General features: G+C 40.1%; 1 protein-coding gene across 4 annotated transcripts in view; it reads left to right on the top strand.

Moving 5' to 3' along the window:
* PIEZO2 (piezo type mechanosensitive ion channel component 2) overlaps positions 1-20,913 on the top strand; it is a 454,403-nt gene that overhangs the window by 207,634 nt on the left and 225,856 nt on the right. For all 4 annotated transcript variants that reach the window (XM_059409177.1, XM_059409173.1, XM_059409174.1 and 1 more), the window contains exon 4: positions 15,035-15,077. In XM_059409177.1, the coding sequence (XP_059265160.1) occupies positions 15,035-15,077 (43 nt within the window). The remainder of the gene's footprint in view (positions 1-15,034; positions 15,078-20,913) is intronic.

A 20,913-nucleotide genomic window follows, 5' to 3' on the forward strand; every position in this document is an offset into this window, starting at 1 on the left:
GGGTGAGAATAACAGCCTCTGTCCTAAGGGCAGGCAGCGAACGAGGTCAGAGAAAGTGATGGGGACCGTCTCCTCTCACCACCTGCCAGGGACCATCTCCTTCCCAGCCCGGCAGAGGTGAGCGTGTGTGCCGCCCGCGACCTACCTGTGCCTTATGCGGAATGGCCCCCAAATGTGAAACTTCTGGAATGCACCAGTTATGTTTTACACTAAACAACCAGTGAAAGCATTTTCTTCTTTGGCTCAAACATTCCAGTCTTACTTGCAGAGGCAGGAACAGGTGTAGGAGTCCGGTCAAAATCATTCAGACCTTCTTTGCGCCCACGGCGGTTCTGCCTGCCCCCCCCACCCCGCCCCCTTTATGAATGAGTTCAGGGAAGACCGCGTGTGGTGGCATGTCCCGGTTCACCAGGCACCAGCAAGCCTTCGCGAGGTCCCCAAGTGTTTGTGGTTCCTATCACACCCCTTTCCACGTTCTTTTATTGAGCTTCCATGTACTTCAGGCGGCCGGTGAGCGCAGATGCTCCACCTCATCCCCAAACAAGACTATTTTCCGTGGCTCTAACTTACATGGCAGCTGGGGTTAACGCTGTGAGTGTTTACATAAAGCCTGATGGATACCTTCTCAGCAGCTGGGAGGCTACCCTCAGCCAAGACCTCAGAAAAGCCCTGTAAATCTTCTCGAGTCAGTGCTAAGACAAACGAAGAATCATTTTTTCTCTTCCCGTTAATGCATCTGAATTAAACCATTAAACAGGGATGAAGGTGAAGTGTTGGGAAAGTTGGGCCATACTAGGAAAGTGCGATGTTCAGCGTTGAGATGCTGTGGCCAGACTTGCCTTACTGGGCAGCTTTTATCCCCAGTGCTTCGGAGGGCTGTTTCTAAATGTTCTTTTGCTTTGAATTATGGCCTGGGAAGCGATGCCTTGGCTGGTAAAAGAGGGGACAAATGGATGCTCTAAGGAAGGTGGCCACAGATCGTTCTAGGTCCCTGATAAATAAGGGGAACTTTTGGCTCTGGTAGTGCTGGATCTGGAAACATCTCCTGGCTCTGATCTGTCCCTTTGGGCCGGAACCCAGCGGCATCGAGACCAGGAACCTGTTAAATCCTTTGTTCCATGCTCATCACTTTTCGTCTTTCACAGTACCCCTTTTTCATTTTTTATCATAGCATGTATGTGCCCCGGCACTGTTTAAGAACCAAGAATTAAATAAAGTAAAACCCTGGGTCTTTCCCCTCAAAGGGGAAGTGAGAAGGCACAGAACAAATTGAGCAACTCTGTCCTCTTTCCTCCTGGGGTGTGTGTTTGTGTGTGTGTGTGTGTGTGTGTGCACGCCTACCCGCAGTGCTTCCCTGCGAAGTTCCATCTGAAAGGCTGCTCTAGGCACAGTGTTGCCACGCAAAGGGACGGTATTGTTATTAAGGAAGCGGATGCTTATGAAATTCTGAATTCTCCCTAGACTAAATACATTAATCCACGTCTAAGTTCTTCAGGCTTTGGTCTCCTGCCCTCGTCATAAACATTTTATTCCCTTAAAAATGCAGCTTTAATATCTCCAATTTGACCTAAAGCATGGAGCGTAGACAATAAAATAAAGGAAGCCTGCTATAGTTATCAGCCCCCAGAAAAGCTTATGTCTGCAAGTGTTAGTCTGGCTTGATTTGAGTCGGACTACTGGAAAACCACAGAGAGACAGGAAAGTTCTGTCGTTTGTCCAAGAAAGTTTTGCCCTTCATTTTAGGTGTTACTAAATACCTCAGATTTGAAAAAAACAGTATCTGTCTGTCTGTCTGTCTGTCTATCTGCTTTTAAAATGCCTGGCGTTTGCTGCATGCTTTAAATGTGTATTGATTGCTTTTCAACCAGTTCGAATATAAAACCCAGGGATTCTGCTCTTTGCCAAGAAATTAGTCAGACATTCTTAAATGTGAGTGTAGTGTTCACAGTATTTATCAGTAAAAAGCATGATTCTGAAACAAAGGCTTGGCTGCTCCGGAACTGTCTTCCATCAGACTCTCCTTATAGCTCAGGGGAGGGGGAAGCCCAAGGAGACCTTCCCTATCTGGGGCCTGGAAAATCCCCATCGAGAGCCCCAGCTAACCAATTTCAAGTTTCTGTGTGGAAGGCTGAGTTCCTCCACAGATGGTTTTATGGCTCAGGAACTCAAGCTTTCAAAAGAGATCTCTGCTTTTAAAAAAGAAAAAAAAAGAAAAAAGAAAAGAAAAGAAATAAAAGAAAAGAAAATCCTGACGTCTGAGAAAATCTGATAACAATACTTGGAAAAGTGGCCACGGGTCTCTGGGGAGAACAGAAGACGCACAGGAAGGACATTCAGGAAGTTTGCAGCTTGCCTCGTTCTGCCCTGTGTGACCCAGATGACAAGCACATGCCTGTCCCTCCTTGCCGGTGGCTATTAAGTGAAAAATAGCCACGAGCAAAACCTTTTCATTGTTTCTTACACAGAAGCAGACTGGGGCTATGAGGCGAGGGGCCTGTGTTTAAATGTCAGGCTGCATAGTTACTTAGTTGTTTCCAGTAAGACCTCAGGAAAAAGAAGGACGTGTTCCATAGAGGGTCCAGTTTGTGTCTTCTAGTCAGGGGACAGTCAGCCCCATAGAACTCCTGCTGTTGCACACCTTTGCATGAAGCTCTTGCCTTCTTGTTCCAACAAGGGCCTCTCGGAGTCATCTTTGCAAGCCAGTCCTGGAGAGAGGATGGGGGTATCAAGGGGCAGGAAATAGCCTGGGCACCAACTTTTTCATGAAATCTGACCTCCAGTTTGTTTCAATTACTTCTTTTTTCCTGAAAGCAGAGTACTGGAGGAAAAAGAAATGCACAACTTAGCATCAGATGGAAGTCTGGATAACTGAAGGGTTTACCTAGTTGGGTTCATTGTAATCTGCTTTTCTCTCCAGCTGATTTATTGGGCCCAGGTTTTCAAAGATTTTCAGGTTTTTGAAGACCCCTATTTAAGCCTATGCCATCTGTCTGATTGAATTGAGCCTTTCCAGGTGCCAGGACAGACATCAGGAATATGTCCCAACCTAGGGTGCACTGGAGAATTTGACGTTCAACCAGATCTTCAGGGCAAACCCCCTGCTTTGTAGTATTTCCTGATTTCCATGGCATAAACACCTTGACCTACACTGACCATAGGGGATGCCAAGCTACTGACTATGGAGTTAGGAAGAGGCCAGGCACAGGTGCTAGCTGCCCTCAGGACACCCTTCCTCCCCAGGCTGTGGCTGGTCAAAAAATACCTCTGAAGGTCAAACCCTGACCTTCAGCATCCTCACTCAAGCTAACATTAACATTGTAAGAGGCTTGTTTTCTGTGCATTTCCCATGACACGTTCTCTACCCTGGAATGCAAGCTGAATCAGACAGGGAGTCCTGGGCAGGCATTTCCTAACATCCAGAATGAAAACAAATCAGTGTGAGTATTTCTCTAAGTAACGCTGACAGCCAGTTGAGGAGGACGTGGCTAACTCAGAATGAATGATGGCCACCATAAAGTCAAACCTTAGATTCCAATTTATCACTCACCATGAAGAGGGTTCAAAATCATTTACAAACATAAAAGTTTCACTTCATTATAAATAAATCCTTCATTTATTACTTAACATTTTTATCCTGAAATCCTTTTAAGGATGTATCCTCTTAAATCTGTAACACCTTTGGGGACACCTGTATGGTTCAGCCCCTCTAGAAGCAAACTCATGATTGCGATTCAGGTCGTGGTTTCTTGGGGTCCTGGGATTGAGCCCTGTGTGGGGCTCTGCACTCCATCTGTCCGCTTGGTGGTGGTTTTTCTCTCCCTCTGTCCCTTCCACCCACTCACACTTCCTCTCTCGCCCCCTCAAATAAATCTTCAATCTGTTGCCTTTTATCTTCCTAACCCTACTCTCTTCTGTATTTTCTCTACCGTATGTATGCATGTGGATGTATATGTGTATGTGTATGTATATAACAAGATTATTTTTATTACTTTTACCCCAGTAAATCTAAAATTCATCTTTACTGTTATATTACCACTACTTAGCATATATTACGGCTTAATGAAATCTACTGAATAAACTGAATGAATATCTTAATTTTACCTGTTTTCATGGGTATTAGTGAATAAAGAATACATTTTATTTTCATAATTTTAACCCAAAGATAATATCTGACATTTAACAACAAAGATAACTGAAATAATTATAGACTCAATCCTTTAGAAATATGCAGTGTTCTCAGGACTAAGGGAATCTTGAAATTCACGTTTTAAAATGTGTGACAGAGGGCAAGAGGAGATTTCTCTACATGCATTAAATATTTTATGACATAGCATAGTATATATTTTATCAACTGTATTAAAAATAGGGAGCTACAGTGCTACCTAGCACTCCATATAATAAATAGGTATGACAGTCTTTTGTACTTTATATTAGACCCAGGTTCAGAGAAAACAAGTACTCAGCTGCTGCCATTGCAATTTTCAACTAAATATGCTTCATTAGTTTTTCTTTGTCATAAAATTTCCAGCTTTCAAAATGTCTGCCAGCGTCGCTCTATTTAATTTTTTACAAGTGAACATGGCACACACTTCTGGCAAAGGGGATTCGTAGTTAGTGTAAAGAAAGCCAAAAACCCTACAAAGGAACTGTAATGTCACTAAAGACGCCCAAAGGAGCATAAAAGTGAAAATCCTCACCCTGGGAAACAAAGAGTCCTCCATGGAAATCCTTGCCAATGTTCTGTAAATACGGGAAATAAGAAAACTGAAATAATTCTATCTTCTTCTTCTTTCTCTCAGAAGAATTCTGTACGTGCATTTTTAGGGGACTGTTTTTGAAGAAATCTTGTAGGTCCACTTTGGATTTCTTTATTCTACCACCACTCTCATGGGTGGGCTGTACACCTGGGACCAGCAGCATAGGAAAGGACAGGAGCTCTTCCACACGATTCATGTTCTCACGTGTGTCTTTCAGGGACAATCTCATAAACACCAACTTGAATACTAGTATTCGCTTCCTAAGCTCTTTCTGAAGGACCTAAGCTTAAATGAATGAAGTTATTTATGGGTTTAACCTACATACACTTTCATTGCCTTTCCCCCAAGATAATTTTAGGAGAGTTTTGGCACGCTAAAAGGAAAAGCAGATTAACTGAACACAGGTTAACTGAAACTGACTACAAAATGTGAGGATGTACCAGTTACAGAGAGGAATGATATTCAAACTTATTTGTATACACCATAATGCATGTCTTTCTGAAAGTTTGAGTGTGTGTGTGTGTGTAGACAAGGGGCTCTGGTTATTCTGTACAATCAAGGTTCTCAGGATCCCAAGTACCAGCTGCACTGTGGCATTGTACATTTCAATGCTAATCAAGAACCATATATTGTAGCAGCTACCAGCTTTCTACCACCTGCTTTGTACCAGGCACCATGCAGGTGCTTTGAATACTTGTCCTCGTTGGATTTGTGTGAAGGTGCTGCTGATCTCATGTTAGAGATGCCTCAGCTAATCTGGAGACCTGCAGTGACCTGCAGAGACCTACACCAACATCATAACTGGACCGTGACAGGTAGAAAGAAGGAAGTTAAGGCCAAAGTCGTTTTGCTGCTGGGGCTAAGTTACTGCCAACTGCCCGGCTGAAATTTCAGATACACCATCTCTGGTTTTGAGAAGAAACGACACCCCAAAATGGAGGAAATCAGCATCGTTGGTGTGATCCAGGCAAAGTTTACGAAATAGCAAGCTGTTTTAAGAAAGGATAAAAGCTGTGCATCCTTGCCTCTGAAATGTAACCTTTTATATTTGAAACCTAGAAAATAGGTACACATGAACTAAATAGTAATTTATGAAGACGTGCTGACCTATAAGGACAGAGATGGCCAGGCTCCTGGTGCCCTCTTTAAGGCGGTGCTCTAACTTGGTCTCCAGCTAGAATTTGGACCTTTCTTCTCATGGGCTGCTCATGAATTTTCAGCTGTGACCCATTATATTCCCTAAAGTTGAACACCACCAGAAATGGATTGCAGACTGTGAATTTTAACAATTAGAGCTTTCTAGTGATTTTCTGCTCATTAGTTGATTTCTTTCTTTTTTTTTTTTTAAAGATTTTATTTATTAATTTGACAGAGAGAAATCACAAGTAGACGGAGAGGCAGCCAGAGAGAGAGAGAGGGAAGCAGGCTCTCTGCTGAGCAGAGAGCCCGATGCGGGACTCGATCCCAGGACCCTGAGATCATGACCTGAGCCGAAGGCAGTGGCTTAACCCACTGAGCCACCCAGGCGCCCTCATTAGTTGATTTCTTATAGGTCTTTATTTCATTAAATTTTTCTCTCAAGCCATACTGTGAAGTTCCTATAACAATGAGCAGGAATGGAATCTCAGGCAATCATCCAAGAGTCTGAAGTGAGCCAGGGAATGGGGCACATCATCGCAGTGCGGTAGGCTAAGAAGTCCAAAGTCATATTCAAGCAGTTTTCTGGGCAAATGCCTCACATACGAGGCTGTGCAGAGACTCCCATTCAGATCTACTTACAGGACTGTGCAGAGACGGGAGACCCCCCCATTCATCTGGCTTTGTAGCAACTGAAATGATCATTACTGGAATGTCTTCTGTAGTCAGCTTTTATGAGAAAACAAACATGGGCATAAGAGTTCGATTTTTAAGTCGATTTCAGAATATATCATGGGGCCAATTCAGAGGCAGCCCCATATTCTAAGCTTCCTCCATCATGAGGAACATGGCCAGATCCCAAAGTAGCTTCTGCTTTGTCTGAAACAGTTGGCTTTCTTCGTATAATTTCAGTGTTCTATGTAACATCATTCCCTGAAAAATATAATCTATATATGGATTGTGTAGGGGCTGCCTTTATCCAAGTAGGCAGCCAATCAGGATGCTTTTTGTATATCCATTGCTTACATTCCTCTGTCCCTGCCCACTTTAAAGAGGACAATACGAGCTGCCGGTGCCCGGCACAGGGTCTGCTGAGAGATGGCCCACAGTGTTCTCCCTTGTCTGTCTCCTGTGGTCTCAGAGTCCTCTCCCTGCTCAGAATCTTCTCCATCCTGGCTGCTAAGGAATCTCTGTCCTTTCTCTCTGCTCACCCTGCTTCCCTCTCTCTAGTTTAGTAGGACTTCCATGGCCTTGCCCTGGCTCCTTCCAACCCCCAGCTTGTCCCTCCCCACCTCAAGTACTGGCTTTCTTTTTTTTTTTTTTTTTTCAAGATTTTATTTATTTTTTTTTTATTTGAGAGAGAGAGTGAGAGAGAGCATGAGCAGGGGGAGGGGCAGAGAGAGGGGGAGAAGCAGATTCTCCACTGAGCAGATTCTCCACTGAGCAAGGATCCCGATGAGAGTCTCCATCCCAGGACCCTGGGATCAGGACCTGAGCTGAAGGCAGATGCTTAACAACAGAGCCACCCAGGCACCCCTGGCCTTGGCTTTTAAAAAGAGAAGTCTACCCTAACTGCCTCCACATCCTGACCTTCCACGTACTTCTCACTCTTCTTCCGCACGACCTTTTCTGTAATTCTACTGAGTTAATTTCTATGCATATTACCCATCTTACCCAAAGCTAAAATACCTGAATGCCTTCTTATCCAAGTTGATCTCTCTACTGTATTTGATTCCCTGTCTCCAATCCCACATCTCACATTCATTTACCTTCCTTTTTTTTTTTTTTTCCTTTTAACTGGGTCATCTTTCTTGACTGCTCTTTAAAAATTGTAAATTTCCCCCAACTCCCATCTCTGATCTCTAAATGCTCTTGCTGAAGAAGGATCAAAAATCATTTGGCATCATGGAAACCTTGATTGGAATGAGTGGGGCATCACATCAAGTACAATTTCAGTTGAGTTCTGTGGAGATTCAGAGTCTCATTATCTCATCAGTTTCTAGTTAAAAATCTAATTTTAATGTCATATACTACTCCACTGTGTATAAACAGTGTATATAATAATTTTATAATCATTGAATATTTAGGCTATTTCTGGTTCTCAAGATAGGTAATTGCCAGGGATTTTCAAACCCTAATTATTCCTATAAGTTTTCCTGATGAGGACTGTGTGCTCTAAAACATAGTGGGTCAAGGAGGGTTGGTTCCTTTACCTCCTGTTCATCACTTTGTACACATGCACACATGTATACACAGACACAAATATACACAAACAAATACACATATGTGCACACACACACACACATACATCCTTGTTGTCAGTTGTTTCCGAGGGTTGGAGTGGATGTGGAAAGATCTGGGAGGCAGGGAGGGCAGGCGAGGGTAGGGGGATGGTGAGAATGACAGGGACAGCAGTCTGGCCTCCTCAGGAAGAGGTTTCTGTGCAGAGAAGGCACAACTTCCACTTCCTGTTCTGTATGGATCTGTGTTTCTGAACCAGGGGGAGTATGGTGGGAAGAGAATAGAACATACTTTTACCTTCTGGAGGGCTGAATGGTTTGTTTGGTTTCCATGGGAGACAAATGCACAGAGCACTACAGGCTGAGTTTCACAGTTCAGTTCAGTTGACCTACTTGTGAAAGTTCCTTTGAGATTCTTGAAAATAGATTTACTCTGTGTGTGTATGTGTGAATGTGTGTGTGTGTGTTTCTCACTTCCAGCGTGTCCATGGCTATTTGACTGGAAGTGGTAGAAGAAACATCATAGACTGCCAATAAAATCCAATCTTTTTTTTTTTTTTAATTTTATGTAGTCTCTACACCCAGCGTGGGGCTCAAACTCACAGCCCTGAGATCAAGAGTCGAACTCCAACAACTGAGCCAACCACATGCCCCAGATCCAATCTTAAACCAGAAATCTTAAACTCAACAATTATCTTTTAAAATCCATTTTTTGATGAGGGGATTAATTATTTAGTAGTTACACTTCATTTTAGAGTACTTTGAAGATAATTTTTCAAAAGAAAATCTTTCATGGTGTTTTAACATCCTCCATTCATAGAAGAGAGTGTGGCAGATTTGTGAATAGACTTGCTGATTATTTCTGAATAGGCTTGCCCTCCTCTCTACAAAGAGTGAATACTGGTAGTAGGTTTCTTTTCAGACCGACCAGTCAACTCAGATGACTGCATAAAACATGTATTATGCTAATTCAAGACCTCCTGGAGTTGAGATATTTGGATACAAAGAAACAAATGTAACATTTGTTCCCACCTGCTGGGGCAACAGACTTGCAAACTGAAAAACTGAAAATCTCAACTGATAGAAATTGATTAATCATGCAAACATTCACCAGTTCTATTCAGGAAGATAAAATAAATATTCAGGATTTTAATCTACAAAGTAAATTCACTTCCTGTAGGTTTATCATATTTGTGATTATGAACGCTAATATATAGTGTTCTTATAAATCAATAGGATTAAAGACAAACATCTAATAGGCAAAGTGGGCAGTGAGCATGAACAAGTAATTCATAATATAAAACATTAAAATCTTAAAAACCTAGGAAATTTGCTTAATTTCTTTACTAATTATGAAAATATAAATTAAAATAAAATATTTTATAAAAGGGAAAATGATTCATAAATTGAATTCAATCAAGGACATGTCTTTATTTAAGATTTAGGGGTGAAATTTTGATTAATACTATCAAATATGATGCACATATATGCATAATATATGCTTATACATTAATATATACTGTATTAATATATATGCATAGATCATGATGTATTAATTCTACTTTTAGGAATTTATCTTGAAGCACTAATGGAACAAATGTTCAAAGATACATGTAAAAGTTATTCAACATGTTCTTATGGTTAATAGCAAAAATGTAGATAGAATATAAATATTAATAAAGACTTGCATTTAAAAAAATTATGGAATACTATATGAGTGATAAAATGATTACATGCCTATATTTATTGACATGGAAAGAGTTATATTATATATTATTAAGTGATTAAAGCAAGTTTCAACATAAGATAACTCTCTTTTTCTATGTACAAGTATAAATGTGAGAGTCACAGTGTGTAGGGCTCATGCAAAAATAAAAGATTGTAAGTATTTCCATGTTTTGTCATGATCTAAAGTTGACCCTTAGACAACAACACAGGTTTGCCTTGCACAGGTCTAGCCACACACAGATTTTCATCAATAAATACACTATAGTACTGTAAATGTATTTTCTCTTCATTATGATTTTCTTAATAGCATTTTTTTCTCTAGCTTACTTCATTGTAAGAATACAGTATACAGTATAGACTATATACAGTATAGACTACACATGACATACAAAATAGAGGTTAATGTGATATAGAGGTAATGTGACTATCGAGTCAATAATAGGTTATTGGTAGCTAGGTTACTGAGGAGCCAAAAGTTATATGGACCCCCCAGATGCATGGGGGTCAGCACCACTAACCCCCACATTGTTCAAGGTCAACTGTATATTATTTTACAAATAAGGAAAAATATAAAGCTATTTATTTTGAAAAGCATATTGTCAATCATATGTTCTATATAAACCACTACATTTTTAGTGAGAATGAAGAATTCTGACCTTTACTGATGAATGGGTGACCCTAGATGATGTAAAACAAGACATTAGATGTGAAAATCTTTGTAGAAGTTAGAAATAGGGGTACCTGGGTGGCTCAGTTGGTTAAACGACTGTCTTTGACTCAGGTCATGATCTCAGGGTCCTGGGATCAAGTCCCACATTGTGCTCCCTGCTTAGCAGGGAACCTGCTTATTCCTCTCCATCTGTTGCCTCTCCCCATACCCCCAGCTTGGGCTTGTGCTTTCTCTTGCTCACTCTCTCTCTCTCTCTCTAGTAAATAAATAAAGTCTTAAAAAAAAAAAAGAGTTAAAAATAATGTAAATGGAGCTCCCACTAGAAAACTCTGAAGCAGTATCATTTTCTGATATTTGTGTTTGATCACCCGTTTCTGGACCAACTCACATGGTCTACTGCCTGGCAACCTCTTCCGTATATAAAAATACTTCCATTTTTTTTTAGGAATGTGCTGGCAAAAATCTACCACTCCTATGAATTATTAGTCCTTTTCTGCTAATTATTTAGAAAAAACACAGAGGTGCAGGTCCAAGTTCAAGTGGCTCTCAACATCTCAGATGTACTTGGTATAAAACTTCAATTAGAAGAAACTCTGCCTCATTTAGCTACCAGTTTCACCACTGCATTATGAAACTTGAAGGAAAAATTCAGTTCCTTTCTTCTTGTATTAGAAGCTGAGCAACAAGTTGATTGAAAGAATGATTGAGAATAGTAATTACAGAGGAAATGTGATAATAAAGCAAGTAACCAATTTACAACACAAAAATATGTTTTTTTGCAGTCTCCTTAATGTTTATGAAAAACAGAAAATTACAAACTGAAAGGGACCTGGTTGCAAATCCTGGGACTCTAATGTCTGTTTCAGGGGACAGGTAAAGTCCCATGATTTTAAACGACTGCTGCAAAAAAATTAGAAGTAAAAATGAATCAGCCCTGTGCCCTCATCTTCAAGTTGACATGTTGGCATGTGGCATTCTATTCTATATGTGACTATTTGTACAAAATGAACTCCTGCTGGGCATGCTGAGTGCTCAAGGAAATTAGGGAAAGTCATAGGTCCTGGATGGAAAGTGGTGTGGGAAGGTATTTGATGATATAACTTCTATTAGAGGCTCTTGCATGCTACTAAAGCTAATAATCAGACACGTAAATTTTTGTAGAATTAAAAAATTGTTTTAAATTCCATATTACAGCCAGATCAGGGTGACAGACCAATGATAGCAAGGAGAGTAAGGAAAGGAAAATGAAGAAGGACGGCAAGACAAGAGTAACAGCCCCCAAAGGATGGCAAGGCTGTGAGTAAAGAAGTTCAGAGCTTTGGGGTTCCAAATCTCCTGGATTTTCTTGCCTGCTGGGACAAGGCTGAAGAGGTAGTAGGACTGGGAGCCCCAGCAGAATCAGCTCATTGGTGGGGGGAAGATAGCTCCCCAAAAAAGTTTCCATGACTTCTTTCTCTTCTGGAAAGAACTGGAGCTTGGATCTACAGAGGTCAATAGGAAATGGGGGGAGAAAGAGAGGGAGAGAAGAGAAGAGATAGGTCGAGTTTTCTTGTAAAAGAGCGACTGCTGATTGATGTATTTGAGGAGGAAATGACCCGTGCTTTTGCTTCAGGGCATGGCAGTCCCCCCTCGCCTACCTTGGAGTGTCAGTGCTGTAGGGTGCTAAAGGGCATTTTCTTACCTTGGGTACCTAGGACAGGAGATATGGGAACTTGCTCTGCAGACTGAATGACCTTGAGTCCAGGGTGTGTTTGTAGCTTCTGGATACCATGATGCTCCATTCCAGACTTCAGTTCTGTTGTTGGGTGTTAGGGATATTTGGGAAATGAGGAATCATAATTCATTATTTCTAACTTCATCTATGATTGGAAAGGAAAAAAAAAAACCCTCTAAGTTTCGTGCCCCTTTCTCTGTGCTATATATTTTCTTCTTCTTTGTTGCTGTTCCCCTGAAGAATGTAGCATGTTTTAGACTTCTCCATATTATAAATCTCATTTAAAAAGTGTTGAATCAAGGAAGTCTGCCAGCTACTTTTGTTTTCCCTACTTTTCTCTCCCTGTTGGACTGCTCCAGCAAAAGAGAATAATATTACCTTACCATGTAAAACATGGTTAATGGCTTTAAAAGAATTCCCCAACAACTGAATAATGAGCTGCCAAAAATATTCGTGGTGCCAAAGGATCTGGATATGTCTGTTCCATTTATTGTGTGTTTCTCATTTCATCATGACTAAGTGCTCACAAAAGACATAAAAACCCAAACCTCTAGGGTATGTGGTGTTTGAGGGCAGAAACCATATTTTAATTTATTCAGTCTTATACCTAATATAGTAAAATGATTAATAGAGTATCAACAGCAAACAAAGATGAGTGCCTTTTGTATGTAAGATGCTCAAATTATCAGTTAACATTAATATCTAGCTACTAGGACGAAGTCATTTTTCTGCCATCTCTGTTGTGCCTGGTTGATTGGTTGGAAATGTTTATTCTAAGGAGTACTGGAAGTCTCGCACCAAAAACTCTTATCTTGTTCTGCTTCTTTGAGTAACTTTACTTTTCCAAGAAACGTGAAGAGGGTACCTAGGTCTTAATTAAAATGTCATGTTTAAAAGCCTGATAGTGCTATATCACAAAATGATTTATTTTTATTTTAACTTGATAATAGACTGAGTCTATCAAAAAGGGAGGTTTTCTGAAAAATTTGTTTAAAAAATCCATTTAGGAATACACTGAGCAGATTGGGGTGGCGGGGGATGAAAATGTAGAAAACATGTAAAGGTGCTTTGTTTCTCCCTGGAAGCAAGTCAAGAAGAGTAGCATCTGAACGCCCTCACCAACCCCTCCAGCCTTTCTAGACCCTTCCCACTTGGTCTGAGCTCAGACTGTCTGGTTCTCACTTGGCAAGAGACTCTTAATCTCTCCCACTTCTCTGCTCGGGCCAGGCGGTTGCCAGCTGTCTTTATGTGGTTTCTGACTCAGGTTATGTTATGTTTTGCCAGAGTCTTAATTGTTAGTATCTCCAGGGCAGGGTAATTGTCTTCCAAGAATTCCTGAGATAGGGATTTTGAATTGCATGAGATTCACAGGACAGACGACATTCATATAGGCCTACTCCCCTGGACCAGGAGTCATGGAAATTCCTGGGCTGGTGAACTAAAATTCCATGACTTTCACTCCTACTCAGCAAAGCATATTGGAATTTAATTTGGATAAGAATGACTTCATCCGAGGAGATAAGCCTGAATCTGCTTTAAATTTGTGCGTGTGTGTGTGTAATTATATCTAAAAGGCAGTCCTTTATTATGTATAATACTTATTTAAAATGATTCATCATAACCAAGTATATGAGCCCAAAGCCCATAGTGAAACACCATGTTCATGCTCTCTTGGGACTAGCTCAGTCCTCAGAGAGGGCCTGGGGAGAATACTGTGTAATCGCCTATCTTTCCAGAAGACTAAGTCCTGGGAGACATTGAGTTGTCAGCTGACAGTAAAGCGTTAGAGTAAAGCAGAGTTCTCAAGAAAGAAGCATAGCACCAACCTAGTTAACTGTGATTGGAGGAAAAGAAGAAGGGTAGATTTTTAGCTGCCTCTGGAGACCCAAGCCTGAATCTACCATTTCCTATTTGCAGAAGGAAATTGTACAGAATGATAGTGATCATATACTGTGATTACCAAGCAGTTTGGCATAACACAACTCACAGATTTAGGGCTAGGTGGCTGTTTACTGAAATCAAAATGATTTTGCCATGGATTGATGGAAAAATGTAAAATTATGGGACTAGTACCAATCCTTAACTTTTATTAATGCTGTTTTTATTAGAGTGGTCTTTGACAAATATGAGCACTTTGCTTTATATCAAGTCCTCAGAAAATTATTATGCCTATAATGTAGGAAAGAACTATTACATGAAAAAAATTATACAAAAGCTTTTTTTTTTCAAACCCAGCTGTTCTTTTATAGATTTGGATATACTGTTCTTCAAGTCATGTCACTGGAAACAACATTTTTATATTCAAGAGTCTTCTGATTTAAATGTTTAGCTTTAGAAAGAGAGACATGTGAATCCTTGTCCCTCAACAATGATGAGATAAAAACCTGGTATGAGTCGGACCTTCAGAGGCCCATGTAGTTTTCCATGGGCCCCACGGAATTAAGTGTTCAATTTTAGAGAGTAGAACTTACACTATGCTGTTGCATTAATTTTGACAGGAGGGTTTCACCCACGTTATTGTGACACATCCAGACGTTTAGAGAATGATTTAGTGGACTGCAGCGTGACCAGAGGAAAATGACAGAGCTCTTTGTTGCACGGAGCGTTACGTGGACTGTTCTCCAAAGGGGCTGTTGGGGGACTGGAGGTGGAGAACGATGCCTCTGAGGGAAAACTCCTCCCACTTAACTCTAAAACCAAGTCTCTGCCGGGGTCTGCAAGCCCAGGACAGAACTAACTGCGTGCTTACTGTGCGTCAATTAATTACTTTCTTTCCTTCTCTTTGTAGGCTCCACGTGGGAAAAGACCTTTCGGCAGATTGGCTTTGAAAGGTAAGCAGGGTTTAGCCTGTTGGCGTGTCTTCACTTTCAGGGTCTCATGTCCTGCTTCATTCTAAGGAATTTCCTGATGATAAATCAGTGGTCTCACCACCACTGCTTTAGGGACTGTGTGCCCGTGAGGCAGTCATCATTTTGTCCCCAGAGCCTCTGTTTCCTTGTAAAGTAGCCCTTTTCATTATAAAATTCCTGCCTTCCATAGAGGAACGTATGTGAAAATCCTCTTAAACTAGGAAAGAGCATCAAAGGCAAGTTGTCCAACTGGAGAACTCCAGGAAGTTTCTAGCTTTATTACCGCCCATGTCATTTCAGGTTTGCAGTTTTATTTTATTTGTCTAAAGATTTTATTTATTTATTGGAGAGAGAGTGCATGCATGAGAGAAAGAGAGAGAGAATAGAATTGGGAGCAGCAGAGGGAGAGGGAGAAGCTGGCTCCCCGCTGAGCAGGGAGCCCCACGTGGAGCTCGATCCCAGGACCCTGGGACCTTGACCTGAGCCAAAGGCAGCCGCTTAACAACTGAGCCACCCAGGTGTCCCCATTCTAAAGTTTTAGAGCAAAGAAATATATTGATATTGACATCTTCCCAGTCATCAAAATTGTTAGGTCTTATTCACTCTAAGTTAAAAACTGAGATCATGGCGCTCCTACCTAAAAGCAGTCCCAAATGAACTCATTATGACATCAGACAAAGTCGAGGTAGGGTCAGTAAGGTTACTAACCCACTTGCTTTGGAACTCAGTGATGGCCTGTGGGACAGATCCCTCCCGGTGGCTTTTAGTCTGGAGCTCGCCGTGTTGGTACAGCTATTGTAATAGAGAAAAGTGATTTTAATTTCTTATTTTACTGTAAAGGCAGATTTTGACTCATTCTTTTTATCATATTGAAAATGTGTTTTTATGTGTATTAATCCCAAGCTGACCAAATGCTTAAAGAAATAATAAACTACTTTAAAATTTGAAAATAAAAAGATTTATTTCTTTCCCTAAACTCCCAGAGTCTACACCATCACTGTAGGTCTCACAAGAAGGCTATTACAGGAGTTGGGCTTGAGATGGGCAGATCTCACAGGCTGACTTAAAGCATAAAAGATCACGTCAATCCTTCATTTTGTGTGTAATCTTTTCCCAAAGAAGTTTTCTCTTGACTCTCTTTTCATAGTATGAGAAACACATAAGCAAAGGGAAGAGAATAACAAATGAAATGTCATTATCCATCTTCGATAGGACCTTGTCATACTTCCTTTGTCTATTCTTGGGGATAGGGTTAAAATATTTTAAAGGAAACCACAGACATCATGTAATTTTGTCCCTACATAGATTGAGGACACATCTCGGAAAAAAAAAAGTAGGTGTTTTCTTCCAGAATCATAATGCCACTATCATACCAAATGCAAATAACAGTAAGTCCTTGGCATCATAGAGTATCTGGTCAATGTTGCATTTCCTGACCATCTCAAAAATAGATACTGGTTTGAATCATCATGCTACTGAAGCCTACACATTCTGTCTTGTTACATCTAGAGTAACAGTTCCCTCATAGCTTTATTTCATTTTTCTTCATGTCATTGACTTGTCAAGAAACCAGGTCAGTTTCTGGAAGAGTGTCTCCCATTCTGGATTTGTCTGTTTGTGGTATTGTTTATCTTGTTATTCTAGCCCCCTGTTGCACTTATGTTCACTTTGTTCCCTTTTGGTCACGGGGAACAACTTCACACTGACTTTGTGTCCTTTTGACACAGGACCACCAGTCATTGATAGTTTCCTTGTTTCTAGAACAACTAGATGTACAAGACCATCCAACATTCCAGACCTGGCAAGGAGCCCTCTTTTCTTTATAGAGAATGGTATTTTGAAATCACAGTCTAAATACTAGGGATGGCCATTATATCTGCACTGTCATGTTTCTGTGCTGAGCCAGAAAATACTTTGTAATTTATTTGTTTAAAGATTTTTTATTTATTCATTTGAGAGAGCAAGAGCATGAGCAGGGGTGAGGATGAAAGGTAGAGGGAGAAGCAGGGCTCAATCTCAGGTCCCAGGAGCAGGGGTGAGGATGAAAGGTAGAGGGAGTGCAGGGCTCGATCTCAGGTCCCAGGAACCATGACCCAGCCAAAGTCATATATTTAACTGACTGAGCCACCCAGGTGTCCTGCAAATATCTTTTTTAAATAAAATAATAATAATAATACGAATTCTTACATTATTTCCAAATCAGACATAGCTTTACAGAATTTTTAATTTCTCTGGCACTATATTTGCATTTATTTTCTTTTCCACTAAAAAATCGTGGTTCTTAAAAAGACTTATTTATTTTAATATATATATATTTCAAAAATGTAAATACTAATATTACCACTCATAATAAAAATATTAAATGAAGTTTAAATTTTTGTTTGTTTGTTTTTTAAAAAGATTTATTTATTTGAGAGAGAAAGAGTGCTTACTTATGGTCATGTGCAAGTGGGAGGGAGAGACTCTCAAGCAGGAACTCCCACTACCCCCCCCCCCCCCCCCCCCCCCCCCCCCCCCCCTGCCACTGCTGAGCATGGAGTCTGACCCTGGGCTTGATCTCACAACCCATGAGATCATGACCTGAGCCAAAACCAAGAGTTGAATGCTTCACTGACTTAGCCATCCAGGAGCCCCAGGAATATTAAATGAACTTTTAAAATCTGCTGTCAGTCTTCATTTTATATTACATTAAAGATGTACAACTAAAGACTCAAAACTTAGATTACTTAAGTTTTTGGGTTTTTTTTTTTTCTCCTATGTGGTCATATTCTAACTTTTATACATAATTTGGTTCCTTTGTTTCAGAATCTTTTCAATTTTAATGGATTTTTTTAAATCTCATTTTATTTTTGAATATATAACATTTATGTGTCTCTAAGTACAAATTATATGTTTTTATATATATGAAGTGTTTTCAGAGAAATGTCACATGCGTCCCCTGCCCCTAATGTCCTGTGCCTTCTTCCTTCCCCCAGTTATATGGTTATGTATGAGCTTTTGGTTTAATCCTCCAGTGTTTATTTGCACATATGCAAGCTCATACTTGCATATACCTGTAACCTTGTCCTATTCTTTATCATACTATATATGCATATATATCTCTATCTATACCTACATCTATATCTGTATCTATATCTATACACACTTTTTGGTCCAGAGTGAGAAATGAGGTTTCCAGTGAGATTTCCAAATCCCTCACATGGCAGGAAACATGATTTTGCAACATCTCCAGGTTTACACTTAAGAAATTTGAAGAGCTCATGTGACATTTTCCAGAGAGTCTTAACTCATCCATCTATGGATTGAAGATTTGTTTATCCTAATGTCCCAAACCAGGGTTTTCTTGCTTGATGAGGACTCTTCCTAGCAAGAAAATAAAACAAACAAACAAATAAATAAGTAATGAGTTATTTATTCTATTTGTCCCGTATCTAGTTCATATGTTTACAAGAAGCTAAATCAGGTCACTTATCTTCTTCCCTCAACCCCAGTATCAGAGAAAAATGGATCACAAATGACTTGCTTTAACTCCTTCTTTTCCAATACCTCATGGGGCACATTCAGGCTATTTTCAGTCTTTTGCTCTTACAGAAGAATGTTGTAATGAATAACCCTGTGCACACTTGTGCTTTTGCCAGATATCTTAGGGATTAGATTCCCAAGGATAATTGATGAGTAAATTATCTGGAATTTTGCTAATCTTGCCAAGTTTCACTCCCTAGAGTTTCAACAATTTGCACTCCTAGTAAAAATGCATGAGAGCATTTCCCCAGTGCCTCACCAACAAAGTTGTCAGACTTGAGATTTTTGCCAGTCTGATAGGTGAGAAATGGAATCTTATTGTCCTTTTACATTGCATTTATCCTGCATCATTTTTCCATAGAGTAAAGTATAGGTTACTATCCTTTCTGTCAATTAGGTGAAGCACTTTGTGTAAGAGCTTCTTCTCAGATGATTAAGGATTCATTGATCAACAGTATTTGGCAGTTGAAACATTTTCTTCCTAGGTTATATGACCTTAACCTTTCCCTTACTTGAATAATGATCTAACAAGACAGCTACCATGTACCACACACTATGTTAAATAATTTCTAGTCCATACAGCAACCTCACAGACCAGGGAGGGATTGGTTACCAGTTACCGGAAAGGACAGATGGTAAACATTTCAGGTTTTCTGTTGTCATTCTTAACTTTGCCTCTGTAACAGAAAGCATCCATATACAAGGAGTATGGCTGTCTTCCAATCAAACTTTATTTACAAAAACAGGTAACTGACCATCACTTATTGAAACCCCCCCCCCAGCCCCACCACACACACACACACTTGTACACTCTGGTTGCCATCTCACAGGTAAAGAAACTCAAAGAATTCAAGTAACCTACACATACAGTCATGGCCATTGACCTGCATTAGTACTGACCTACATTCAGTTCTACTTTGCCTAGTTCTAAAGATGAAGATTTTTACACCATAACACCCTAAAATCTTGATTATAGATCCTTTTTTTTTTTTAATGTTGTTTCATGTTTCCTTATCCCTGTACCTCTGGGCATGTGGTCTTAAGCCATAACCTTACTGGATATTCTCATTTGAAAAAAGCCAGACAGTATAAAGTTGATGTTACACTGCCTCCGTAAAATTGTTATACTTCCCAGTAGATGTACAAATATATAGGGAGTATATCAAGGGCAATGCTTTATTGTTGAACCGTAATCTCAGCTGGGTGATCATCTTGATTTTTAGACATTGCCTTAAAACGTCCTGTTGTGTTTTCCCAGATTATCCTCCCGGAAGCACAATGAGCATTCTCTGTTTTGCATCCGCATCTTAACATATAGAACAAATATTGATCTTTGAGGTGATGGTGCATTTATAGTTGCAAAGATTGTGTCAGGCAGTGCTGTTCAATGTAGCTGTGCTTTTTTTCTTCTGGAGTTTTAGCCTCTTCTCTCTCTTAAAGGGAATTACAATTATGTCTTAAATGAAGCTACCTGGTTCTTTAGAGCAGTTGTACTAGGATATTGATCCTCTCCTCATTAAGTTCTTTGAAGTTAGCCCATCAGTCTGTTTGCTAGCAGATTATATTAAAGTAGCCACATCTAAAGAAAAGAAGTGACCGAGTCAGCTAAATCTTCAAAGTCTTCTCCAAGAATAAGAAAGCAAAGATGCCCTTTGTTGTACATTTTGTAACTGAAAGGAAGACCCAGGGATCTGTCCTACTTGCTGTCCTTGCAGGAACACTTGCCATGAGACGGTGTTCAGCCATTCCCTTTCTGGAATCTGTGGGATTATGTACATGATCTCAGAATAAGTACGCATCCTCACAGTTTATGTGGTTCAAGAAAGTATGTTCTATTTACCTTACAGACAATCGCCTTGCCCCTCTGTGGGGGGATATCAGGAGTTTATTTTAGGACTTCATTACAGGAGTGTGTTGTAGCACAAGAAGGATGTAGGTTCGTATGTCTTAGATGGGACCTCCTATACTCCCTTCCCATTCCTGCTAATATAATATCTATATTTGCATAATAAAAGCAGACATGGGTTTTTCGTTGTTTTGTTTTTGTTGTTAATGTAAAGAAAAAAATAATCTGTACCCAACATTTTGGTCTCAACCAGAAATCTTACCTTCCTAGGCACATTGTCTAAGTTTATAATTGTAAATCAGTCACTCGGTCTCCATACACATGGGCGTGAATTCACTGATACTCTGCAAGTTAGAAACAAGTATCTCAGCTAAGGGATGGGCCATGCTTTCGGTGGCTTAATACAACACCTGTTCCTTTCTCACTCATGCAAAATCTAATGAGGAAGTC

Source organism: Mustela nigripes, chromosome 8, assembly GCF_022355385.1.
Source record: "Mustela nigripes isolate SB6536 chromosome 8, MUSNIG.SB6536, whole genome shotgun sequence".
NCBI lineage: Eukaryota > Metazoa > Chordata > Mammalia > Carnivora > Mustelidae > Mustela > Mustela nigripes.